The sequence below is a fragment of the Patagioenas fasciata genome, chromosome 19, assembly GCF_037038585.1.
Source record: "Patagioenas fasciata isolate bPatFas1 chromosome 19, bPatFas1.hap1, whole genome shotgun sequence".
NCBI lineage: Eukaryota > Metazoa > Chordata > Aves > Columbiformes > Columbidae > Patagioenas > Patagioenas fasciata.
In genome coordinates, this window is record NC_092538.1 from 9,674,534 (window position 1) to 9,700,570 (window position 26,037).

A 26,037-nucleotide genomic window follows, 5' to 3' on the forward strand; every position below is an offset into this window, starting at 1 on the left:
GAAAATGAGCTGATGCTTCGAGCGTGGTAATAATTAGAACAATTAAAAACTGTCTCCGTGGAGTTCTGTCGTACCCTGTGATTTTCTGGCCGTGCTGTGGTCTGGACCCTCCCTCAGGTGTTAAACCAGGCAGCACCTGCAGCTGGTGGGGTTGCGGTTGGCACTAAATCATTCAATGCAGCTCAAAGCAGCAAATCTGCCCGGCTGTGCGATACCTGTGTGTGTGCATACGGCTCGCAGTGAGCAGAGATCATTCTCTATTTCAGAGCTGTCGTGCTGTGTCTAATGCTGCTTTAGAGAGAGATCTCTGTATCCTTAATGTGCCTACTAAATATTCAGGAATGACCATCTGCTTTCTCCAGGGAAAGCTTTGACTGTATGTTTCAAGATAGAGAAGAAACTTCAAAACCTGTTTTGAAAATGGAAGGGCAATTCTGTTTTCAGGTAGTGGGAAGTGCAGTTAGTTTTTCCAGTTTGCGCCGCTGGTAATAAGTGGTGCATAAAATTCCATCTTCGTTTGGATTAGAAAATAAATTATTAATGGAGCCGAATCCTTTTTTCCAGCGCCCTGTACAGTCAATAATTTATAGTGGCACAGGCGTAAGATATATATTTTTAACCATCCGCCTCCCAGAATACTGTTGTTCATACTGAGAGCTGCTGTCCTTCCTGACAAGCTGAGGCGCAGTGGGTGTTCGTGCATTATGGATGAGCTCGTCCTGGTGCAATTCCACCGGCAGATTTCCTGCTCAAAGGGAGCCGAGCGCTCCATTGCAAATGCAGAGGGGAAGGCAGGAGTGTCTTTTGTTTTCTCCGTTTCACTGAACATGGGAGATGTGCTACTGTGTGAGAAAATCTCCATGTTTACAGTAGGTATTTACATCTTCTGAATGCTGGCCCTTTATCCAAAACCACGTCTTCAGGTACAGGAGCTGTGCTGCCAGCACTGGTGCTCATTAAGCACTCGGATCCTGCTGCCTTCATCCTCCTCCTGCTGTGCAAGCTGTTGTGGCCGATACAAGCGTGTGCTGCTGCTCAGCCCTCGCTTCATCCTCCCATCGCTGCCGCGCTCCTCGCTCTTTGTTCCTAACGGGACCCTGAGGCTTTGCTAACCCACTTTTACCGGCACTACTGGGAGAGGAGAAGTCTGCCCGTAATCAGAGTCCCTCTGCCTTAGAAACGGCGTTTGCGGTTCTCATTGTGGATCATTTTCTGCTTGTACTTTGGCTTTCAAGCCCTGTGGATCTGTCGGTCAGTGGTGTGATTTTCAGAGGTCTCTGATTGTGTCCATTTAGGTCACTGGTCCTGCTTTGCCTTTGCTTGCTGCCCTGCTCCTCAGATTCTCCCCCCTTGCGTCATGGGTGTTTGGCTTAAACTAGACATTTCAGACACGTTATTTTTGGTCTCATCATTTTAATTTCTTTTAAAAAATCTACCCTTCCTTTGAAGTTTAGAAAGATTGTCCCAGCATAACTTGCAGCTTATCAATCGAACCCACACCTGGAGCCCTAGCTGAGAATCCACCGATAACCACGTCAGTGCACGAGCCCAGCGTGCTCTTCCACAAATGCTGTGAACAGGTGGGGTTTAGTCCCTTCAGATGTTTTCTTTCTTATCTTCCTTGCCCATACCCATCTGTCTGATGCAAGGTTCTTGGAAGCGGGGATAATATTCTTCATCTTTTGTTTGTATTGTTCGTCTTTGTCCAGCAACAAGAATAGAAGGTCCTTGCTGCAGGGTGCTAAGTCCTGTTTTGCTGCTAGCAATACAGCAGAAACTTTCTTCAGATGTTTGCTGGTCTGTGTGCCTGTGTGTGTCATCTGCTGCAGACCCATCTGACTTCAGCCCTGTGCTGAGCTGGCTTCTTTCAGGGCAAAATGCTGCTGAAACGTCAGGATATATTATTTGTTAAGGGAACATTTTCGTAAAACCCTGTAGGATACTCAGGAATATTGCAGGTGTAAGAAGAAATGATGAGCAGCTGTGAGAGTGCTGAGCAGATGTCCCTGGCAGGTCCAGCTATTAACACGCAAACAATTGTTTGTCACATTAAAGAGTCACTTGATCCTGCAAGGACCTTGTCACCTCTGGAGGCTGCGGTACCAGCATCCTGGTACCAAAGAGATCCCGTGAGCATCCCCCACCTTGCAGTGTAGGTGGGGGCTGAACCAACATTTGGGCTTTGTCAGCTCGTCTCGATGCGAGAGAAACACCCCGGCAGGGAGGCCAAGCGCAGAAAGGGGCCTCCGTGGATGTTTCCCTACTGCGCTATAAATGGAGTTCCCTCTAGGTCAGGCATGTATCACCAGTGCTAAATTTACTTTAAAATATTACTGAGGTGGGGAGGTTTGTGAGTCAGGTCTATAAAAGCGGGCGCTGCTTATGTAAAAAATGTAGCGTACAAAGAGGCAGAAGGCGGGAGGGCTCCCAGCTGGCAGCAGGGACCGTTCTGGTGTGTCTGCCTCTCGAAACAAATGGGTCTTTGTATTCAGGTAGCGACTGCGCCTCCACGTTGTGGCAGGACTGTGGGATCTGCTGGCCAGCTCTTCCTGAGCGCCCATACATTTCAGGAAATGTGAACATCAAACCTACACTCTGGCTTAGATGAAGGGCTTAAAAAAAAAATACAGAGAAACGACAAACATTTGGGGGATGATCAGTTCTCGTAATGCTTCAGGGATGCTTCAGCTCCAGTTGTGCTGCGGTGCCTCTGGGAGGGGAAAGGAGGAGGGATGGGAGGGATGCTGCCGCGGGAATTTCGGAGTTCAGACATTTTTAATTCATTCAGGTACATTTATCTCTTTGGCCTTTGGAAACCTGCGGCTCCTGGAGGCAGCTGTGCCTTTGGCAGAGCATCGCCGTGCGCTTCGCCACGTCAGACAGGCAGACGTTGACCGTTCTGCACCGCCAGCCTCCGCGGGCCTGACCGCAGACACAGCAGCACCCCAGGGGAATGAGCTTCTCCTGCGCTTCCTGAGAAGGAGAATTTCCTTGATGCATCAGCCGGGTCCTTTCTGCAAGCTCGGTGCCTCCAGTGCCCTTTGGAGACAAGTGCTGGACCGGCCGCGGTCTGGAGCTCTCGGCAGGAGAGGCTGGGACGAGTCATCCCCATGCAGGGGAGGAAGAGACTATTCCACGGCTGTTAACTCATTTTTTTGGACCCCTTCAGCTCGCACCCACTGTGTATGTTTTGCAATCAAAAGGTAAAAATAGAGCATCACTTCAGATGCCAGTTCTGTCAACATTCCTTGAATTTCACTCCTGTTTCCTGTGTACCTGGGGAGCTGTTTCAGACCGTAATGAATTACAGTGCAGTGGGTGAGGTGCTGTTTCACTTTTCTGCCCAACTGGAATTGATGATTTGATCCGTTTGCATCGATCCTTGCTGGGAAGGCGTCTAAAATACAAGTTTTATGAAATTGGACTTGAGACCAAATAATTGGAAGAAAACGCTTTAGAATCTGCAGCCTATAATTAAACATTTCCAAGATACAGCAACCTCAGCAGAAGAAGGCATTTCTCTGTGAAGACTTCCCGTCGTTGCTTTGTTTCACACTGTGTGCTATTAAAGCAAACAACTTTGCAAGCTTCAGAAGCATTCGGAGCTCTGGAGCAAGAATAGTGTCGAACATTACAGCCAAGCTGGAAACAATGAAGGCCATCCGTTTTGGTTTGGTTTGGTTTTCATGTAAACTTGGTAGCTGCAATCCCCATTACTCTATTTTAGGTATTCTAGAGATTGAAGGGTGGGAGTTTTCATCCTCTGAAGGATCCAGCGGAGACTGCTGTGAAGGAAAGGTCCTCATGTAGAACATGCCCTGATCTGCTTTGCAATTCATGCTTACCTCTGCAAGCCGGGCTCTTCTTTTTTCTATTGTGTAAATCCTAACCACTGCTCCTTAGACAAAGTTTATCAAATATGTCTCATCTGATTAAAAAAAAATAGTTTGAGATGTGATAGAAACATCTACCGTGTGCCACGTAGGATCGTTAGGAATGAGAGAGAAGATGGGAACAATTTCCCTGTGGTTTTTAGTTCATAGCTCCAGTCTGGAGTAAACTCTTGTAAACCAGTTGCAGAACTGGTGACCAACTTCTTGTCCTTTGCTTGAACCACAAAGTTCATGCAAATTCATTAGTGAAGACAAACATTAAGAGGTGAATGGAGAGTCTATAGTGTTTAGTAGAAAACATATGCAACATGGAAATTGGATGTAAACCTCTTGCTGTTCCTTTGCGAATCTATTATACATGAGCCCATCAGAGCAGCATATTAATAAAACAGGAGGCCAAAGCACTTGGCACTCCCAGCTCTTTAGCGAAACATCAGAGGAGAGCCTGTCAGCTTTGGTCTTTGAAGTCTGGAACTCGCATCTGCCCAGCTGCGTGGGTGACACGGTCAGGATGCTCCGAGGGGAATCTCGCCACCAAAGGGAAATCTTCACATGGCATGGGGGTTTTTAAGTGAGGAAAATCCTCCTCCTCCAGGACAAAACCTTTTGTTCTTTCTTGCTCAGGCTTCTTGCCTGCTGAATTCTTTAAGCAATATGCAAAGAAGGCCAAAGATGGCTTAAAGCAACATCAGACGTCTGCTGAGACGCAAACTGCATCTGTTCGTTGAAAACTCTCCCACCCTGCCCCAGACTCTGGTCATGCACAGGTACCACCAGCCACAACCACGAGTCCCTTTGCTGAATAGCGGTGAGTGAGACACCCTGATTTTTCCAAACATCTGCATTTTGTTTCTCCATCAGGACAACTAGAGGTGGTTCTTTGGACCCCCGCTGCAATGACACCACGTTGCCAAGGGCCCTTGTGCAGACAGTGGTGCCTCTCGCACTTCTGGGTGTAACACGGGCTCGGTGCAAAGTCCGGCCTTAGCGCAGAATGGGAGCAGCTGTGCTGTGCTGTGAGTTTGGACCCGCGTGGCTGTGAGTATTCATTGGTGGCTCTTAAAGACAGAAGTTTGAGCAGCTGTTATCCTAGCCCTAGTATGTGTGACACTACAAGACCACTAATTTAGGTGGTGTTACAAGGGGAGAGTATTTAGGTGTAAGAACCAGCAGATCTAGTTTGAAACTTTATTATTATTAAGTTATTATTATTATCTATTAGTGCTTTGAAACTTGCGGTTTTCAAAGCAATGGGGAATGGACACACCGAAGAACAATTTACTGTTCCTTTGATTGTTTTCTGAGGTGCATGTGAGGATAACAGACCTGTTTTTCATGAGTTTGTGAACGTTTAATCCGCATTCTCTCTGAGTATATGGGGGGTTTGCCTATTTATTTTTTTTCCCTCCAAAAAAAAGCCTTACAGCTTGCGTATTTAAGAAAGGAAAAAAGCTTTGTATCATAATATTACCTATGAAAACCACAGCCAGACCAAAGCCTTACCCTGTCACGTCAGAGGCCTGGGGATTTGGGTTTGGACCAGAGAGGTGGTCTTGAATGGCCTGTTCGTCCTGCTGCGTGGCCAATGTGGGCATAACCATTTAATAAACGTGAGCGCAGCAAGTCAAAGGGCTGAATCTGTTTCATGGCAGCTGGGTTATCGCCCCGTGGGCTCCATGGGGAGCGGCTCAGTGCTCCCAATGCCTCCGTGGCCATTTCGGTGGGGCCTGACCTGCCTCTCCTGGAGGGAACCCCATGGGCAGGACGTGTTCCAGACGGGGCCATTAAATACATTTCTTGCTGAATCACGCTGCAGGCTGCCAGTGTTGCAGAGAATTCACATCTATTTTTTTTCTTTCCCATCATAGGTATGGATGGAAGTGGAAGTGCAGTGTCTGGTAGCTGCTCTGGGGCTATAAAGCCTCATTTTAGATCCCTGGTGCTGGTGGCAGGACCTACCTCCCCCGTGCATGCTCTGTGTGCGTGCTGGGCTGGGAGAGGGAAGGAATGGTCCTGGGGAGGCTGCGGGACCACGTTACCTCCAGTAAGTCCTACCCTGAAGCCTGGAGAGCTCAAGCACATTGTGACAGAGCAGAGAGCAAGGCAACTAATCCAGCTCAGCCTTGGTGAACCTTCTCTCCAAGCCGAGCTGGGTTGGAAGCTGCGTTGTTCATTCCTGGAGGGCGTTAGGATTCAGCCGAATGAGGTTGTTGTGCAGCTGATCTTCAGCACGGATCGGCAGCCGTGACCGAGCGCTGTGCGGTTACACAGAAACCAACTCCGGTGGTGACCCGGGGTGCGTGTTACACACAACCAACAGCTTTCCAGCCTGATTAGAAAAACTCCTCCTGGGAAAAGACTAAAGCCAATGTTTTCGGTCATGGCTGAATTTTCAAGCCTTGGCTTAAGGAACTTTTAAAAAGCACTCGCTTCCTGGGAGCAACCTGCGTTTAGGCTTTCCGACTAGGGACCAAATATTGCTGTGCATTCTTGAAATCTATGGTTTTGATGGGTAATTTTGTTTTCTTAGCAGATTTGGGATGTTGTCTATGTTCTGACTTGGTTGTTCTATTGAACTGCAGTGGCAGGGCCAGCAAGAAGCAGCAGCTCCCAGTGGCTGCTCCCCAGCCCATCCCTGTGCTTATATGTATTGTTTGTAACCCACTGCACCAAAATACCAGCTGATCTACATGCTCTTGGAGTATGAAGTAATAGTTAAATGACCGGTTTGGATTTCTTTTTTTCCTAATTTAGACAGAAGAAACAAGTTCGGCTTTGACCATGCATGTTACATTTTAATTTTTTTCTCATGCCAAGAAATACAAAGAAAGTATATAAGATATACCATACCATCCTGCAGAAAGAGAAACGTTAATCAGCAAAGAGAAGCGCCCAGCTGCAATTCCTGATGTGTTCATGCTGTCTGTGAAACACGGCTCTTCCAGTTTGGGTTCGAAACGGGAGGAGCCGGCGCATGGATGGTGGTTGTGGCGGTGGGGGCAGAGACCCCGCACATCCACGCAAAGGGTCGTCTCCTGGGCACCATCTAACCAGGGCACCCAAAGTGCTGTCAGGGTTGCCTTGGTGAATCCTGCACACGTTCCCTTTCTGATGTTTCTTATCCTGGATGGGTATTTATAGGTTTCAATTTTGCTACCTACTGGTGTCAGCAAATGCTTTACAAACATTCCTGCTTTGAAAAGGCTGCTTTCGCCCCTCCCCACCCCCTTGGCTTGTGCCCAAGCATGGGAGTCTTCAGTCCAAATCTGTCTTTGCCGATATTAAAGGATGTATGCTGAAAAAAAATCGACCTCAAATCTGAAGTGATTTCAGCTTGACTGTGCGGCCCTGGATGTGGTTCTGTGGTAAGTAACACAGTGATAGGGCAAGAGTGGGGGGCATCAGGGGGAAAAATCAAGAGGTCATGGGACCAGCCCAGTGGGTGCATTTCTGCAGCCTCTCCCTGGGCTCGGACAGAGTGGAAATGGAGTTTTAATTCTATCTCCAAGGCAGGATCTGCTCCCCTTGTCTACATGGAGAAGCCTGTATTTGGAAGGTCAATTACTGCCGCGGTACGTGCTGGAGTCCACAGCCCTGGAGGAGCAGGTTCTCTGCCCCTCGATAACCCCTTTCAGCAAAGCCCAGCAATGGCACCTCATTGCCAACAAGACCTGGCTCGGGCCAAAGAAAAGGCAGAGGATGGGAGGGAAGAGCCTGGGACACGTGCGTTGCATGAGAAAGCAATTTAAACTGGCAAAGATGGGGAGAGAGGAGCAAACTGGGACAGAGTGAAATACTGACCAGAAAAAGCAAATTCATCATCAGTGCAGCAAACTGAAATCAAACCTTTTGTCACTTTCTTTGATCTCCTTCGCAGGTACCAGCCAGCGTTTGCTGTGACCAACTGGCTCCTGCTAGACCTTCTCTGGCCATCGGTCATTGCATCCTACAAGAAGATGTATGAAACCAAGCAAGCACATCTGCTCAGCAGCAGCAAATTGCTTGTTCAGCCTAAGCTTTAGATTTAGCATTGCTGTGCCCAGCAAGGGCTCTTCTGTGCCACCCCACAGACCCCAACTGTCCCCAAAACCCTGGGAAGAAGAGCCTGGGGACAGCATTGCCAGCGAGGTGCCACCAGCCACGTGCTCCGCTCAGAGGCTCTTTCCAGAGCAGTGCAAACCGTGTATTTATATCCCACCAGGACCTCACACTTGTCGATCGTAACTCCTACTTCAACTCGCATTTAGAGACGTTTCCCACCTTCTCCATCTCTTCAGCAAGCTATCCTCCTACCAGCTCCGCTTCGCTGTCAGGTAAGGCTGGATCACCACCACGGCTCTTGGATCCCCCACTTCTGCCCCACCACCTGCTTCACCAGGGGGCAGAAGTTCCCCAAATCCTAAGGGTTTCATGGCTGTTATAGCTGCAAACACAGACAACTCTGTTCTGATGTGTGTGCCTAGAGGAGGCTGCAGTGGGTGGCAAAGAGCTGTGACATAACTAACAAGGCTTGTTTGTGGGGATGGAGAGGGAAAACCTTTAATTACATAGTTTTTGTTATCCCACTCCTGTGCGCTAAAAGCAAAGTTAAGGAGAAGGACTGGTTGTGCTTGGATGAAGAAAAAAATGCTTTGCACTTAGGTGAACACTAAATAAGCAAAAAGTCCTGAGGGATGCTCTTGTTCCCCAGATGTAGACCAAAGGAGGAACCGTGCCTGCTGGTGGCCTCAGGATGAAGTTCTGCCGTGATTTACCCCCTCGTAACGCAGTCACGGGTGAGGTGGGTGTCAAGGGCTGGGGGCTCAGCAACTCCTTCCTTCACAAATACAAGTTAATGCACCTAAAAGAGCCAAACAGGAAGCTGAGCTGCAATAATACCACGTATGCCATGGAGAGCAAGGATCTAGTGGCAAAACCTTTGCAAAATGTCAGACTGCAAAGTGTACGGAGAAGATGGCAGAGAGAAGAGACTTTCCAGATAACCCTGGGGAGTTTCCTTTTCGTGGACTGGAGATCCAGGTTACAAAGAGAGAAAATATTTTGTCAGGGGTAGCTGTAGAGGCTTTCCCCAGGATTTAAGTGCATTATAAGGACCAAAAAGCTGTATTCAAGAGTGCAGAGCGGCACGATGGTATCTAATCAGAAAGAAGATTAAAAATGAAATGAATTTGCCTTAGTTTTTCATTAGACTGAATAGTGAGATGAGAAGCAATTGCCTCAGCAGCCCGGTGGCACAGGAGCATAAGCAGAGTTTGAGCACATGCAATAAATCATTATCGTGAGGTTTTCTGGGAAAGCTTCTGCCTTCTCCTGCATTCAGATGAATTCTGGTACCTCTACTGCAAGAACCATTGCAAGCTTCCTCACAAAGCCCCCTCGTTCCTACGACTGCAGGTATTTCAGGCTATTTTGAAGTGCAGCGTGTGTTTTTGCTGAGATCCCTTTGGATAAAAACAGATTAAAAGACAATCTAAATTCACTCATATTTATATTAAGAGAAGAAAGAAAGACGGGTTTATTTCAGAGCTGTGCGGTGCACGTGAGACTGAGCAACGTTGCCATCCATGCAATTAGAGCAGCGTGATGCTAACCCATCTCCTGGGCCGTGGCGAGGTTTAGGGCTTTAACTGTGGTAAAGCATTTTGGATGAAAAGCTTTATATAATGATAAAAGAACGTTTACATTCTTACTTAATACTTGGCGCTCTCAAGTCCTATAACTCATTGTGGTGCTTTTCCGTGAATGTCAGCTCTTCCAGCGCAGGGAGGAGCTTGCTCAGCTTTACCATCAACTGGATTTCAGCAGCTTAGAGAGCAAAGGGCAGAAGATGCACGGACAGGCAGGGCTGCCCTTCTCTATCACAAAAGCACTAGCGTGTGTTTGCCAGCAAGCCGCGTTTCACACCGAGCAGCGCTCAGCGGGCCCTGCTTGCTGAAGCTCACAAAAAATTAGTTGCAAAAGAAAGGTTGCAAATTTGGTCCATTTTAGAAGCCAATGGTTTATAATAAAGCACTGGGAAAGCAGCCCAAGGAAGTGCTGTAGTGATGTGCTATTGCTCGGAGTCCCTGGAATCCCTTTTAATGTAGAGAAAAATGTTAACAGCCTGTCTAGGGGATTTGGCTTTCTTACCCCCTGGATTCAAATAACACCTAGTGAAAGAAAACGCTTTAAAAAGGAGCAGTCAAAGAGGTGACAAGAGTTGCCACAGCAATGCCCGTGGCTTTGCCCATTAGATACTCGAGTAACTACAGCGTGGGTTTACCCTGCAGCCCTGCCCTGTGCTAACCCTGCATGCACACTCGCGCACCCCAAAGAAGAAATCAGTGCCAAGCAGTCATGTTGTGAAGTTTCTTGTGGTGTGCAATAGATTCTCCATGTAGACAAGCCCTTGGAAGCATTAGATCGGATCTAAGGCTTGGGGTTGGTTTGTTTGTGGTTATTTTTCAGGAGATTGATGGTAGGGAGCAGAAGTGCCCTGAAGCACTTTGTTTCTCAGAACATTCCAGATTTCCAGGCTGCCAGGTGGGGACAACAGAAGGGCCAGGGAGTGGCAGCTCTTGGCCATCAACTTGTGCCCGCAAAGTTTTGACGGAAGAGAGAGGCTCGGCTAACACGGAGCCAATGGTTGTGGCCAGAAGCCATCTACAAAGCCTGAATAAAAGAACAGGTGATGAAACTTTGCATAGTCTGGGTGGCTGGATAGAGAACCAACCCCAGGAACAACCCATGGCGAGGATGGAGTTGGGGGCGGGAAGAGAGGACGGGGATGGACGGAGGCTGGAGGGAGCGTGTTGGGATCGGATCCCATGGTAAGCGGCCAAGGAACCGCGTGTTGTGGAAGACGTGGCGGGGCACAGGGTACCTATAAGCAGATTGGTAGGAGCAAAGTCTGTTTTCTTGTTATGATAAATAGAAAACATTAAAAAATAATACTGCTTGTGGAACCGACCCCAGCCAGTTCTGGGGATACTGGAGATTTTCAGAGATGCAGAAGAGCGTGTGAGAGGTGCAGGACAGGGACCTTAACCTTCTCCATGCCTCTGAAAATCTCCTGGAAGACCCTCAGCTGAAGCCCAGAAGGGTCGGGGAGACAAGGACTGACAGTGCTGCGTGCTGGATCACTCTGAAGCTTTTGTGTGATGGACATGACGTGACATAAGTGGGCAGAATGGGCTCTCCGTGCCTTGGTACCGCTGCTACAGGTTAACCAGGCTCTTTTCTCAGCAGGGAGAGTATTAACCTCACTTTGGGTGCACAGAGAGAGAAACGTGTGGGTTCACAGAGGAAGCATTATCTTGCCTTCCATTACAAACCCCACCGTGGGACTGGGGTGAGAAGGAGCCTGGCGTTCTCATGCAGCAACATCCCGCTCCGCCAGCTCTGAGATCTGCCCTAAGTGTTGAAAGAGCTTGTAGGAACAGACATGGAGAACATTCCCAAAGGCATGCAAATGGTCATTGTCTCTTTTTTTTTGTTTTTTTGGTGTTTTTTTTCATCAAAAATACAAAAGCACCCACCACATCCTCCAGCTCTTGCAGCTGCGCTTTGCTCGGGGCAGAGCCGTGGTCCCGCTGCAGCTCTGCTCTCCTTCTCCTCCATGGAACAGCTCTCAGCTCCTGATGGCAGTTTGAGCTTTGTGGTTTGTTTTTTCTTTTCTTTTTTTTTTCTTTTTTTTTTTTTTTTTTTTTTGTTTCTGTAGATACACAGAATTCGACGATTTAAAAACCAAACCAACGACGCCCCAAAAATTCAGTGACTTGTGCCAAAATTCTTAGGAGGATTCCTCGAAACGTCCTGTTCTCGCCTTAAATTTTTCTTTTAAAACAACTTTTGTTCTCGAAACTCTCTCCTCCTCTTGCGCTTTAATTGTCTCCCCGCTCCGTGAATTTTGCTGGAGGGGAATGAGGTAGCAGACTTCCCCCTTCTCCTCTCCGCTCGGCATCCGATGTCCTTTCCCATTCCTTCTTGTGACATGTATTTTAACCCATTGCTTGTACAGACTGGTTTCCAAGAGGCGGTGAAGTAGAAGCATGCGTTCCTTCAGACGGCGCTCCAGAGCAGGCTGTCTAGGGCTGCCCACCTACACTGTGACGATTTTTTGTTGCAAGGCTGAAAGTAAAAACCCCAAAAGGAAAGTTGTCTTCCTCCTCTTCGAGGTATTTGCATGCTAAAACGTCTTCTAGGAAACTGTAAAACAAAGAGAGTCTTAGGGCAGCTTCCAGCAGTCACAGGTGTTTCCCTGGTGCTCGTGGTTTGGGCTTTGAGTGTTTCTGAGGTTCCCATTTGAGCTCTGCTGCCCATTGGTCATGCTGGTTTCAACAAGTGTTTGGGAAGTTCTGCAAACATTTTGGGATTGCATTTCTGGGCAGGTTGATTTATGATGTGAAACCCTTTGGTTTTTACCCCACAACACACTTCTAAACCCACTGCAGCCTTGGCCAGGGCAAGACCTTTCATCAGTACGGTCACCACTGCACTATCGGCCAGCACGGGGGACTTTCCATCCTGGTCATTGGAACAGTTTGGGTTGCTCCTACAAGGAGCCTGTTCTCCGAGATGGTTTTTTATGTGTGTGTGCAGCTGGTGATGGTCAAACCAGCCTGGACCATATGTGTGCTTAGTGCCCTAGCCCTGCTCTTGGGTGGGAACGGAGCACTGCCTGCCCTGGGGGTGGTGGATAAGTGATAGGAGCCACATGAGGTTCCTGTTCTAGCTGGGCTAGGGAAAAGAGAAGAAGATGTTACCTCTGACGCTGAGTGCAATGTAGAGCACGATGATGATGGTCCCCAGGATAATGGAGACGATGCTGAGCAGCCTGGCCATGCGGCCGAGTCGCCGGGCTCCGTCCATGTCCCCTTGCTGCCCGCTGTTCCTCGACTGGGGGAAAAAGAAAGAGGCTCTTCAGAACGGCTCTGGGTGACTCTCTGGCTGTAATCCCCAAAATAAGAGCTGCTTTGTCTGCAGGGAGCTGGATCTGCTACCCTGGTCTCTCGCAGGGTCCCCATCTCCACCTGGGACACCGTTCTGCTTGCCCTGGGTGGGAGCTGGACCGGCTCCAGTCTGTCTTTTGTTGGAGTGACTGAGAAATGCCCCAGCAGGGGACAGGAGGCACAGCACAGCCAGCAGCAGCCCCTCCCTGCCCCTTTCATGGCAAACCCTGAAATTCATGACTTTGTTCTCCAGATGAGCTCACTGCTATGGGGCTGTGCAGGGGTTTGCATCCCCCAGGGCTACCACTGCACTTGTGCAGCTCACGTGCAGGACAAGCATCCTGCCTCCATCTTCTGCAGATGTATGCATTGAGAAGCGATGTATATTGCGAGTTTAACTATCCCCGACAAACTGAAAAAGAAGCAGCGGTGACATTTCCATAGCAGCACTTGGCCCCTTTGCTGGCCGGTGGAGCTGAATGTGTGTGTGAGGAATGGGTTTGACAAAGCCGGCAGGAACTGCTGGCTCTCATCTCGTGCTGGGACGTGCTTTGGTGCCTCTGCGTTACCCTGAATTTCTCCATCAACATACGTGGGTTGTGTTCACCAACTCTGTTTTTAAATGTACTCCTTCTACAGTGAATTCCTGCTCTTGTGTGTGCTGTAGGGAGGGAAGGAATAGCCCAGGTAGCGTCTCTTTTCTGCTTCTAGTTTCATTGTGATTTCCCCTGCTGCTCTATTGATTTTTTCAGGCAGCTCAGTGAAAGCTTTTCCTGCTCTGTAACTAAAAGAAAGGGCTCCCTGGCTGTGGCAGGGGTGGGGAAGGCGCTAGCAGGTGCCTGGAAATTATCCTGTGTGAACTCAGTAAGGAATGAAGAAATATCCCCAAGAGCTGGAACCAGAACGGGACTTGCCTGGACCTGGTGTTGGTGGGCACTGGCATCATAATGAGAAGCTCTCAGTGGGATAAATCACAGCAGTCCTTGTCTTTGGGAACAAGTGGCAAGCCAAGGTGGATGGAAAGCACAAGTTGGAGCTTCCCTTGGAAATTTTGCTTTTTGCTGTTTGGTCAGGGCTGGCCACCCTTGGGCTCAGCAGATTCCAGCTGCAAGGGGCTGGAAGGGTTGAGCAGGATTTGGGTTTGCACCCGAAGGGAAAGGACATGAGACTGGGTGAGCATGGGCTCACAACACCTTGCCTGGTGCCTGGTGATGGGGCAGTGAGGGCAAGAGCAGCCTCCACCTGAGCTCACCGCACACAGCAACCTGAGGACCAAGCACAGCTCATCAGATGAAGTTTAATACACTGATGCATCATAAACTTTCAGAGTAAGTGATTAAATAAGAAACACTCTTATTCCTTGCTCTTGTACTTGGTAATTATTTGGTTCCCATGTGAAAAATACTGAAGGTAAGAATTCCTGGTGAGGGAGAAGCGTTACGGCTGAGATGAGCCCAAAGTGCTCCCCAGCCTGCTGGAGCAAGTGCGCTAGGCTTCCTGCTCTTGGCCAAGGGAGGACCCAGCACTTAGCAAAGGGCAGCTGTGCGGTGCCACGGCAAGGTTATTAGGGCTGGATTGCTCACCGTGCGTCAGCATTCGCCGTGGAGAGGCTGGAGCCCCTTCATCAGCAAAACAGGAGCCGCCTGCTCAGGAAGAGGCTCTCCAGACCGAAAAGCCTTCCCGAATTCACACAGAGCCCTTCTGCATCCCGTGAAGCCCATCGGGAAGGGGGTTTGGAGGGAAGGAAATGGGATAAGGAGTTTGAAGGTCCGTTGATAACTTTTTCATCTGGTTGGAAAGGCTTGGAGCGGGGGGAAAGAAAGGCAACGTAGGCTGGGTGGAGGGAGCAGGGCAAGCAGAGCCCAGCATACAGGTCTGTCACTGTGATCTGGTGGAGGAGTCAGGAAAAATCCCTTGATCTCACTGGGAATGGGGTTTTGTAGACACTTTAACTGCCTTGGAGCAGTTATTCTTTCTTTAGAGATGCTTTAAAGTATTTAACTTTTTTATGTGGGCTAAAGGCTTCTTCCCCACCTGTCTCCAGCCAACCTGCCTCAGCTGAGCTGGGTCTTGGGACAAGAGGGAGATCTGGGGCAGCCCCCCAAGCACCGTCCCATGTGCTGGTTCCTCCCTTTGGAGTCTGGCTGCTAAAGCTGGGGAAACTCTGAGTTAAAGAAGTAAATATGCTGGTTAAAAAGAGTTAAAGGTGGAAGTGTATTAACAATCCCACTTCCCTTTCTAAAATGTGTATCTCAGAAATAACTGTGCTGGAAAGGGTCCCCTGTTGAATGTTGGTGGGTTGGATTTTGTCTTGTTTTTCTAAATAAAAAAAGAAAAAATTAAGAGTCAGGAGGCCTAACCAGCACTAACCATGAAACATCATGAAGAATTCAAATAAACAAATACTTGATGTTGCTACCCCATTTCCCATTCATCCTGCTTTAATACCGCTACCCTCTTGGCAGTCACCAGCCCCAGCCCAGGCGGTGCACTGGCTCCTGTTCTGTAGCGCCCAGGTAGGTAAAATGCAGCTTTGAAGCTTTCCAAGTAGTAATTTCAGTTTGCATCCCCACGTAAATAACGTAGCAGAGCCTCAAACAGGCAGCTGCATCCCTGCAAAGGTCCCACTCTGCTCCCATACCACCCTCTATAGCAGCGTCCCCACCGCTGACACCAAGAGAGCTCAAGACCTTGTTCCTTCTGGTCTCGACAATACATTTGACAGACAATATCCTGATGCAGCCAAGTTTCATTACAGAACAGGAGGTGACAAAACAAAGCCTCATGGGCTGGTGGTGAGAGATGGGGAGAAGGCAGCAGCACAGGGACCGACCGCATCCCTGCCCCGCTCACTGGCAGCTTCCAACACTTGGGGTTTTTGTTAGGCTCAGGTTTTTGTAACAAGTGTCATATTTTTGCAGAGTATGAGTTAGATTGCAGTGAAATATGCAGTTTTAGCTGTCCTCTAGGGAAAATATATAGGCTAACACATTTGATATATTTATCCCTATAGCTCCTGGAAGTGTTTGCTGTTCGTTTATCCTGAACAATTGTGAAAAATACATCAGCATTGGCATGGGGTGTTTAGCAAGCATTTGTTACTGTACATATATTATTCATCGGCGTGGAACGGTTTGATTACAGCTCTCTAGTATCGCTAATCCCATGTTTTGCTTTCCACATAAAAACATGAGCATCTTGTTTATTAATCAAGACTTGCCAAGGTAGAATAGCTCAGAAAGGCTTGAGGGCTACGGGGGAGCGAGTCGCTGTGTGTGTGCCAAGGGACTTGGTATTACGGCAGAGTATTAGAAAATCTGAAGGACCTTAGAAGTGGGGCTGGAAGGGCAGGTTGTGCCACAGCACCCACAACCCAAGGTAAGTCTGGTTGATTCAAAGGAGTTATAAATCTTCCTTGTTTTCAAACTGTTATCTGTTCAAGTTACTGTTCAGAAGGGGTTTTTTCCCTAATAGATCATCTTAGTCGTCCTGTTGCAAATGAAGGCAATTGCTGTTCTGTGCTAGGGATGGAGAAGATGAATCGTTACCTTCTCTTCCTCCACAATCTTTCCCAATTTATGAACTGGCTTTGTATGCACTCTGCTGCCTTTCACCGGTTACTCAGAATAAATCATTAATCCTCGACACTTGCATTTTTTTGAAGAAAACATTCTGAGAGAGGTATAAGTCAACATCAGGCTTAGATAGATGACTGTGCCATTTAAAATGAGTAAGGATAGTTCGACTTCTCCCACATCTTTTGGGAATGACAGTACTTATTTTGGACACCAAGTGCTGTGCAGAATTGCTCTTGGCATTACTTTATGTTGGTTCTGGCTGGATTGACCTTTCTTTTTCATTTCACTTCCATTTTGGGGAGTTTTAGATGCTGGTAAGTGACCTCTCTGCTTCTTCCCCTGATGTGTCTGCACTTTGGGGAAGGGATTCGACAACAATACAGCATGTGTGTGTGTGGTACCCAGCCCTACCCTGCACACCCCTGAGATGGGTCCCATGGGGTTGTGCTGCTCTTGTGTCCATCAGCCTCCCGTGCTCCAGCTCGGGGAGGAACCTGAACCCCTTAGTGCAGCCAGGTCCTCGCTTGGTCAAGAAAATGCATCCAAGGGTCAATGGAGGAGCCTCCAGGTAACCAATTTCCAGGAGACCAGCGTTACCAGGAACAGGCTGGGGGGTAGAGCAGATCCTTTTTCTATCTCTGGCTATGGGCCCTGCTGGGATCTGAGAGAAGCTTTTGAAAAATGATTTATGAGACACTGAACCCAAAAGCATTCATTTGCTTTCTTCTCTGCTCGCTGCTTATTACCCAGGAAAAAAAAAAAAGCTTTCATGTGCAAAAAGCATTGACTTAGGGAAGAAAAATACAATTACAGAGCTAAAGGAATGTCAGCACATTGTGGAATGGCCCCCCTGCCCCCACCAGGCACCAGGAATCACGAAAACCTGATTCCTGCTCAGATTTATGTGTGATCAGGCACTCCTGGCATTTATTCTGTGAGGACACCTAAGCCTGTGGGAGCCTCAGGGGCCACTGGGAACTAAATTCCTCGCTGGTGTAAGGGGGGGAAACATCAGCCAATTCCCTGAGAGCAGGAGGACCCAGCCAGGTGTTTCCCAGTTCCCCAGGATCAGCACAGAGCAAGGATCACTCACTGTCCTGCTCCGCTAACCACACAGGGGCCCATGGTTGGCATCTGGGGGGGCGTGTGGAACGGTTTAGGCATGGCCAGGACTAGAAAGGGCAGTGACAAATCCATTCTCCCATGGGACAAGGAGCGTAGGGGCCACTGTGAAGGGGCCAGAGGGTGCACACCGGGTACTAATGTGCTGGAAGCCTCGTCCAGGAGAACATGCTCATCCAAGTGTGCCTTCTGCCTCGGTGGCCACATAGGGCTGGGCTCAGGCATCCCCTTCCCCAGCTCTGGGTGGGTTCTGTCAATGCTGTCAAGGGCCCTGGGAGCAGCGGGCAGGCAAATAGTTGCATTGCCTTGTTGGTCCTGCTTCTTTTTGGGTTTAACACAGTGAATACACACCCCTCCCTCCTTGTCTAGCAGTATTAACTGACTCCTGCTCTTTTCTTACTGTTTATTCTTCTACTCCATGGGGCTTATGTGGCCCACGGCACATCCCCACTGTGCTGGAGGCTCTAACGCCTGCAAGGGAGAGTGTGAGAATCTATTTTGCATGAAGGCTAATGTGGTTGGAAAATCCCCGTGAGAGACCTTGTTTATTACCATGGATATGCAACACTGAGCTTCTTTCCCTCTCATTGCAGTGCGAAGCCAAACAAGGCTGGCTGGCTTCCCTGTATGCTGCCTAAACAGGCTCTGCCACACAACTGTACGACGCAGATGACAGCTGGCACTGGCAGGAATGATGATTCCTCCTCAAAATGGAAACTGGTCTCTCTAAAGGGCCTTCTGTGGCAACCGCCAGTGCCTGCCTTCAAGTTGTTGGTGGTTTCGGGGGAAGTGCTGGCTGCAGGTGCCCCTCAATGTATTTCTGTATAGCAAGCAGGTAAATTGCTTTCCCTGAGAAGATTTTCAAAGAAAAGATTTGCCTCTGTTGCTGTAAAAGCAGTGGGGTTCACCAAGGGGTAAGGAGGTGGCTGTACTTGCAGGGCTGTGCTGGCTGAGCCACCTGTACCTGAGATGGGTGGGAGGCCAGCTGGCTTTTCTTCTCCCCTGCTCTGATGTTGGTGTATTTGCTGAGGTGTGGGTGGAGGTGTTTAATGGAAAAAATTGCTTCTCCAGGGCAACTAAAAGAGCTGCAGGTGCAGCCTGTCCCTTTGAAGTGTCCGAGGGCGGGAACCAGCCTCTAGCCAGGGTTTCCCCGGTGCTGCAGGGCTGGGCTCGGCTCTTGGGAGATGCAGAGGGAGATCCCTTGTCCTTGCCTCGCCTCTCGTCTCAGCTCCTTCCCGGGGAATCCCGGCAAGATGCTCTGGACCATTGCCTGGCGGCAGGGACCAGGCTTCCCGGAGCCACTGGGCTTCCCGGTGTCCTGCCCTGGGTGCACCCGGATCCCACCCCAAATCCCAGACCGTCCCTCTCCATCCCGCCACCTCTCCCCGGGTCCCCATCAGCTCGGAGAGCCCCTGCCCGCCTCCACCCGCCTCCGTTCCCCGGAGCCCGACCGAAGCGTCCTGCGAGAACCGAGCAGCGGCACAGCCCGGCATCTCAACGGGAGCTGGGCGGGCCCCTCCCGCGCCGCTCCCCGCCGCGCCCCGCTCCCCGCCGGTGCAGCACCGCGGACAGCTCCGGTCCCCGCTCCAGCCGTCGAGGGCGGCGGCGGAGGGAACCGGGCGGGTCCGGGCGCCTGGCGAATCCCGCACTCACCATGATGGAGAAGACGAGGGCCACGACGTTGATGGGCCAGACGGGGCAGAAGCAGGAGAACATGGCGAGCAGCAGGTAGTCCCGCGGGCGGCCCTGCTCCGGTGCCGCCGTGCTGGTAGCCGTGGAGGAGGCTCTGCCCAGGCTGAGCCGGGACGGTGACAGCGGGGCCGCCTCCAGGTGCCCGACCGACACCGACTTGTAGGCGAGCCCGTGCCCGTTACGCTCCGCCTCGGCGGCCAAGGCGGCCGTGAAGGATTTGGAGCCGCGGAGGCCCTTCTCCTCCCGGCCCTCGGTGGGCGCCAGCAGCTTCTCGGTCTCCTGGAAACGGGTGGGCAGCGCCGTGCCCGAGCCCGGGCCCGAGCCCGAGCCCCCGGGCGCGGCGCCGCCGCTCGCCATGGCCCGGCGGAGCGGGCTCGGAGCGCGCCCCGCCGCCGCCGCTCTGCGCTCGGGGCCCGCCGCCCCGCGGGAGGCCGTGCCGGAGGAGGGGCCAGCCCGGCTCAGCCCCCGGGGCAGGATCGGGGCCGCGGACCGCCCCCGGGGTGTCCCCATTCCTCTCCCCCTCCCCGCTCCCGGACCGCGCTCGGCCCCCGGTTCGGGCGGCGCCGCTGCCCCCGGGGATGCTGACGGGGATGCGGCGGGGCGGAGCGGTGGGAAAGCTGGGGCTCTGTCCCGCCCCACCGACCCCCCGCTCTTCCCGCTGCAGCGGTACGTGAGAGCCCAGCCCTGAAGGGGCTTGGCTAGTGCCAGTGGGGCTCGGTGGCCGTCTCCAGCCCCGGAGGAGCAGGGCGATGCCGAGGGCAGCTTGTGCTGGGTGCCAGTGCACAGATCCCTGGGTTCCTCCTGGCTGAAAGCCTTTCCTGGGCAGGCTGTGTGAGTCTCCCCTGCCCTCGCTGTGCGTGGGTGACCCTGGAGACACAGCAGCCGGGGACAGGGATACAAAAGCAGTGACAGACGCTGTGTCGCTACATAGGACCTGCAGAGGAGAAAGGGTGCAGGGGTGGGTTATGTCCTATAAAGCCAATAACAGCATCCTTGGGAGCGGGGGATGCTGTGAGGGGTAGGAGGAAGGACTGAAAAAACCCCACAGAACCCGGGAGCCTGGCAAAGGAGGATGTTTTCCACCCATTCTGTATTATGCTTCAGCTCCAAATTTGTCAGTGATTTCTGTGGCAGTGAGTGCCATCTACGGGGCACAGCCAGCACCTTCTGCCTCTCTCAGAGGTGCCCGAGGAGCCTGCTGCCAGCTGGGGACTGCACCCCGATGCCAAACACTGCCCAGAGCCTGCCAGGCTGCTGCCACCCCCCCCGGCTGCCCCTCCGGGAGTTATCCCATCCCACAGCCTCCGGGCAGAATTAGGACTCAGGTTTTGTAAATGTGAACGGGAGAGCGATGGGATCACCCTGCCCTGGGCGGTGTCGCAGGGTTATGCCTTCCTCCCTGCTCCTGCCTCTCTGGCCATCTGCTTCCATCTGTCTCGCTTTGACCGACCACCAAAGCCGGAGGTAAAACCTGGAGATGTGAATTTGGGTAGAGGGAGGAGTTCGTGTCTGGTTTAGAGCTGGGTTTTGCTTAAATCTTTGAATCCTGGTGTTGTGGGGCTCTGAGTCCCCGTGTGGTGGGTGCTGAGTGGCAGAGGAGGAGCACACGCTGCTCTGGGGAGAGCCAGAGCAGGGGAAGCCACCTGGCACAGCGATGCTGTTGGGAGAAGCAGGATTCCTTCAGCGGACATTGCTGCAGGCCTTCTCCTGGCAGGGGGAACATCTGTTGGAGATTAAAGCCAAGATGCCTCTCACCGTCAGCACTTTAGAGAAGCTCCTTCGCTGAGCAAAGAGCTCTCCCTCCCGGCTGCTGCTGGCTTTCCTCTGCTCATTGCCCAGCTCCCTTGTCCCGCCAGGGATTAAGGCAGGAGGAGAAGGAGACCCCGGGGAGGGACTGAGACACTGGAGCAGAAGGTTGAGCTCGTTGTTCCAGTATGTGCCTCCCAGCAGGGAAAGAGCTCAGGCTGCCCTTGGTGTGTTGGCAGCCGGTGCTGGGGCTCGGCTGGGAGAACTGGGGGCGGGAGTGGAAGGATCAGAGGAGCTCTGTGGGGGCTCAGCACTGCAGGAATCACACTGTGATTTACCCTGTCCAAAAATCTGCTGGTTGTCATGTGTGCGGCAGTAAACCCCTGCCTAATTCCTGTAGCAATTCCATTTTGCTGAGCCCTGGGCAGAAGGGAGCCCTCCCAGCTGGTCTGAGCTCTCTGAGCTGGAGAGAAGGGGCCAAAGAGGCCTTTCAGGTAAAACTCCCCTCCTTCCCGCCAGGGCTGGCTGGTCGCACACATCAGCCAGTCCCACCAGAGCCACCTTGCTGTGATCAGGAGGAAACTGCAAACGGATGGGTGGGTTTTATGAAAGCCGACATCTGTCTCCCCGCCTGGCCAGGGCTCACAAATCTACCGGGCACAAGCATCTGCAGCAATGAGCTTAGCATCAAAAGTCCCCAGGGCGCTAACATTTTGCTGTTTCTGCTCCCCTCCTTTGCTGGCAGGAGCCAGAGTGACCAGCCAGACAGGGGCTTTAGCATGATCCCCACGGTCCATCTGTCCTCCCCACCCATATTAACAGCCAATGCTCTTGTGCTGGGTTTTAAAATCATGTTTTCTCACAGAGCAAGCAAGAGAGAATAAATAGCAGTGACCATCAGCAACAGTGAGACCTCACAAGAAACCCAGAGCTGCTGCTTCCAGAGGACTTTTCACCTTCTTCAGTTTTCCCCCAGAGCAGAGACCCACAGTCGGGCAGCACCGGCGGCCCGGGAGGCGTGTTGGGGTCTCACAGCTGAGCTCTGTATCCTGCAGTGCTTCTCTCTCGCGTGACACCCCCTTCCTGCTCCCCCAGTTAGTCCCGCGGATGCGTTACCTTCCTGGCACCGTTTTGGTGCCCCAGCCCTGCAGGTCAGTGGATGGGGAGGCACTGCTGGTGTCCCCAGCTCTGGCAACAGCCCAGCTGCCAGGGGACCGTTCCGACCAGGGTGTCTTGCAGGCTGCCCATGTATCTCTGCTGGCGTTGGAGCCCAGGGTGGTGTGTCCCGCTGGAACAATAGGCAGGGCTGGGCATGGAGCAATCCTCCTTTGGGCTCTCATAGCGCTGAAACTGCTTCTCGGGGGAAAATGCAGTATAGAGAGGGGACAGAGGGCAGCGCTGCGAGCCGGCAGTGCCTGCACAGCTGGGCTCCCAGGGGAACTGGGGGTGGCCGGTCTTCGTCCCTGGCTCCTGCACAGGGACCCCAGCCCGGCCATGGCACTCAAAGTGGGCGCAGGGCCAGCAGCGCCCGGTGCCGTGCAGGGACAGGGACAGAGCTGTGATCCTGTTGATGGCTCGCCGAAGGGTAGCGATTTTGGAAAGCCTTTTGCCACCAAGGTCGTGTTTGAGGGCCAGCCGCAGGGCGTTGAAGGCTTGGTTGTAGTCCAGGATCCTCTTGCGCTCTCTGACATTGGCAGCCATCCTCCTGGCCTTGGAGCGCACCGGCCTGCTCCTCTTCCTCACCTTCATCCCTTCGGTGTCCCCCAGACAGGCGGCTGCTTCTCTTCCATGGGAGACCCACAGACCCTGCCCATAGCACGCCTGGGATGCAGCGCCCCGTTCCAGCTCCTCTTCCGAGCTGTCGGGTTCTGGGACTGTGCCTTTCCCTATGGCTGCTCCGGACATGGCTGTGGTGAGGGGGAGCGGGAGAGGTGCTGCTGCGGTCCTGCCTCCTGCGAGGTGTGGGAGACACTCCCCCAGGGACACGCAGACGCCTGTAAAAACCCCACGGTGGGGCCTGTCACGTGGCTCCCTCCCGACCCTCCTCACCTGCCTGCAGGTGTGCTGCCTGCTGAGAGGCACAGGGCGAGCCCTGCCTGGCCTCTGCCCGCAGGGATGCTCCTCAGCACGGTGCTGGGCTGGGACATGGGGTGCTGGTGCTGGGGTGCCCAGAGCTTGCATTGGGATGCTCACAGGCCCCGGGGATGAGAATCACCCCCACAAAACCGACCATGCAGAGGTTGCTTTAGTCTCTGCTAAGTGTTTGGTCACTGCAGGAGTCCCCCATTCTGCTCTGCCCTCTTCTCCACTGGGCAGGCTGGCGGCTCAGCCTGGGCCAGGTCATCCCTGGGTTTTATATAGTGCCATGGGGCATGACCACCCTGCTGCAGGGCTTGGGCTCTACTCCCCCACGGTTGCTGGTGCTGCAGTATTTCTTTTATTTCCCAGCCAGGGGAAACTGAAGCATGGAGTGACAAGGTTGCTGAGGAAAGCAGGGAGTCTTGTACTTGGGTGCAGGAGAATACAAAATGACTCCTGCCTGAGGAACGGGGCTGGAGCACTGAACTGTCTTTGAGACAGCAACTCAGGGCTGCACTCAGTGAGCTGGGAGCACTGGTGGGCAGGGAGGTCGGTGGGTGGCTGGGCAGGAGCCCCCCCGGGAGCCAGCGGAGGAATGCGGGGCTTGGCACGCCTCTGCCCTGCAGAGCAGGAAGCAGGAATGTGGCAGGGGGGACTGGGGCAGGTGATAAAACAGCTAAAGTGCTACCTGCCTCCAGAGCCTTCCTGTCCCTTCCCAGCAGCGGGGAGCCTGGGGGCAGAGCTGTCTGGGCTGCTGCTGCCGGGCCTGCCCAGCACTTGCTCTGGGAAGATGATGCTGAAAGCAGCTGCTAGTTCCCTGCATCCCCAGGCTGCTGGGTCAGAGGCACTTGCCAGGTGTGGAGGCTGCGGGAAGGCCAGGTCCCTGTCCTCCGAGCAGCACGGGGCTGCCACGTGTGTTTGCCCATCACTTCATTAGCGAGAAGTCGCCAAATAACTTCCTGTGCAAGCAGTAACATGTTGAAAAATGGCCCAGGAGTGGGTCTGACAAATTGTTGGGGTGGCTGGTGCAAAAGCAGAACCCCAGGAGAACGTGCCCCCCCTCTTGAGCCATCTCTTCCTATCTGATTGCCCCGTCTCATGTTTGATCAATAGCTACAATTAGTGGGGGGTTATTTGTCTATTGCCCTTCTCCTCTCTTGGCTCTTTGATGTCAGGGCTAATTTAGGTGCCTCTGCTGTAGGAACCCAATAAATCAGGAGCCAGGGCCTCAGGGAGAGGGGAGGACCAGGCAGCAGGACTTCAAAGGAAGGTGAAGCTTACAAATATTTTTGAGCACTCACCTGTGCTCACTATGGCCCTCTTGTTCTTCCCAGCAGCCTTCTGGCCACCCAGTCTTGCTCTGCACAGGAGCAGATGCTCCACCGGTCACTGATTTACACAGTAGAGCTCTGCTCAGGAGCAAGAGGCTCTTTGGGATGCTTCAGGACAGGCCCACTTGGAGACACAGCTGTCCAAAACCCAGTTAAGCAGGACACATCCCTGCTGCAAGGATGTTTTTGCTGGTGTGGGAGGTCAGGAGGTGCGGTATGGAGCAGATGTAGAGGTTGCTGACCTGGGCACAGCCCTGTGTCCCAGCTGGGGTGATGCTTGGGCAGCGATAGGGGCAGAGGGCAGGCAGCAGCTTCCAGAAGCCCACCAGGCAGGGCAGAGCCCGCTGCCCCATCCTGCCCGCAGCCCCTGGGAGCTCAATGGGCAGCGCTGCTGGGGGTTTCCAGCATCTCAGCTCTGGGCAGCACTGGCCCTGCAGGGATCCAGCCCCAGCTCTTGGAAGCAGGCAAGATAAGACCATAAATCATGGGTCAGCGGATGCCGTCTGTAATTAGTGTATCCCGCTGGGCTGTCCCCACCTTGTCCTGCATGCTTCCTATCTAGGTGCCCATTACAGGGTGGGAGGCCAGGAGGAACGCCCACCCTGGCCCTGCTCCCTCGGCCCCTGCTGATTTATCGCAGTGTGCTGGAGAGATTTATGGGCTGAGACAGGGAGTCAGAAACGTGTTGTAAGGCTCTGCTGGGCCCGTCTGCCTGACAGATGATGAAAGAGCTGTAATTATCCGTCGCCATGCATAAATCAGGCCACTCATGGCACCCCCCTACTTCTTCTCAGCCTCCATGAAGGCGTTTGACCCCCAGGGATACCCCACCTATCCAGTGTGTGTCGCATGGGACGTAGGGCACTGATGATTGCTGGGCACCTGCCCATCCTGGGCAGCATCCTCACAGCTCTCATGGGTTCCACAGTCCAGGAGAGTGTTTTGGGTGTCTTTGCCCCATGTTTTGTGTATCTTTGCTCCTAACAATGCTGCTGAGTTGGGGCTGCAGCTCCTGCAAAGGGCTCGGGACTGGCCCCCTCCCTCCTGCATCCATCCAGCACCCCCAAACTCCCGCTGCTTCCAGCTGAGAGCTACTGGGGCTGTTTAGGAGCACAGCCCTCACTGCAGAGGAGATCCTGATGGTGAGGTGGCACAGGCTGGGGGGGCTGCCTGGCTCCTGGCAGTGTCCCAGCAACATCCACCAAGGCTACGCTGCGAAGCACAGCTTTGCTGAAGAGACCACAGAGAGGGAGCACACAGTGGCCCCCTGGGAGCAGAGCCAGGGACTGGCACGCAGGGAGGTGCCCACCCCTGTGCAGCCCCCTGCTCCCGGGTGCTGATGGAGGGGAAGGAGGAGGCGGTTGTTGCGACACCGCCTGGGCCCCGTGGGTAAATAAATAGGGTGCTTTGTTCCTGGTGGGGCATGGCCAGGTGGCACAAGGGACACAGCCTTGTGAGTCATCCACAACCACAGTGAGGCCCCTGGAGGGAGGAGGGGGAAGGCAGCTCCACGCAGCCACACAGCCGCTGCCTCCAGCACCCCTCGAGGTCCTGCACCCCAGCATCTCCCATGGCACTAGGGAACAGCTGACTCCACCCAGGGCATGGGGTTGGAAACCAACATCCTGTGGGGCAAGAGTGAATGCCCTTCCCTGGCAGCTTAAAT

At 52.6% G+C, this 26,037-nt stretch overlaps 2 protein-coding genes and 1 long non-coding RNA gene across 3 annotated transcripts; 1 reads left to right on the forward strand and 2 right to left on the reverse strand.

Moving 5' to 3' along the window:
- Positions 1-1,917: 1,917 nt before the first annotated feature.
- On the forward strand, positions 1,918-6,567 carry LOC139829400 (uncharacterized). Its single transcript, XR_011741882.1, has 3 exons — positions 1,918-4,660; positions 4,755-4,931; positions 5,762-6,567. It is a non-coding gene; the product is annotated as an uncharacterized lncRNA (long non-coding RNA).
- A 100-nt stretch (positions 6,568-6,667) lies between these two features.
- On the reverse strand, positions 6,668-19,795 carry LOC136109998 (trafficking regulator of GLUT4 1). Its single transcript, XM_065853127.2, has 3 exons — positions 19,177-19,795; positions 12,638-12,770; positions 6,668-12,080 (listed from the first exon to the last, which is right to left on the reverse strand). The coding sequence occupies exons 1-3, from the start codon at positions 19,723-19,725 to the stop codon at positions 12,073-12,075; spliced, it is 690 nt and encodes a 229-aa protein (XP_065709199.1). The 5' UTR covers positions 19,726-19,795; the 3' UTR covers positions 6,668-12,072.
- A 2,318-nt stretch (positions 19,796-22,113) lies between these two features.
- BHLHA9 (basic helix-loop-helix family member a9) lies at positions 22,114-22,866 on the reverse strand. The gene has a single exon (XM_065852823.1). The coding sequence runs from the start codon at positions 22,864-22,866 to the stop codon at positions 22,114-22,116; it is 753 nt and encodes a 250-aa protein (XP_065708895.1).
- Between the last annotated feature and the right edge of the window lie 3,171 nt (positions 22,867-26,037).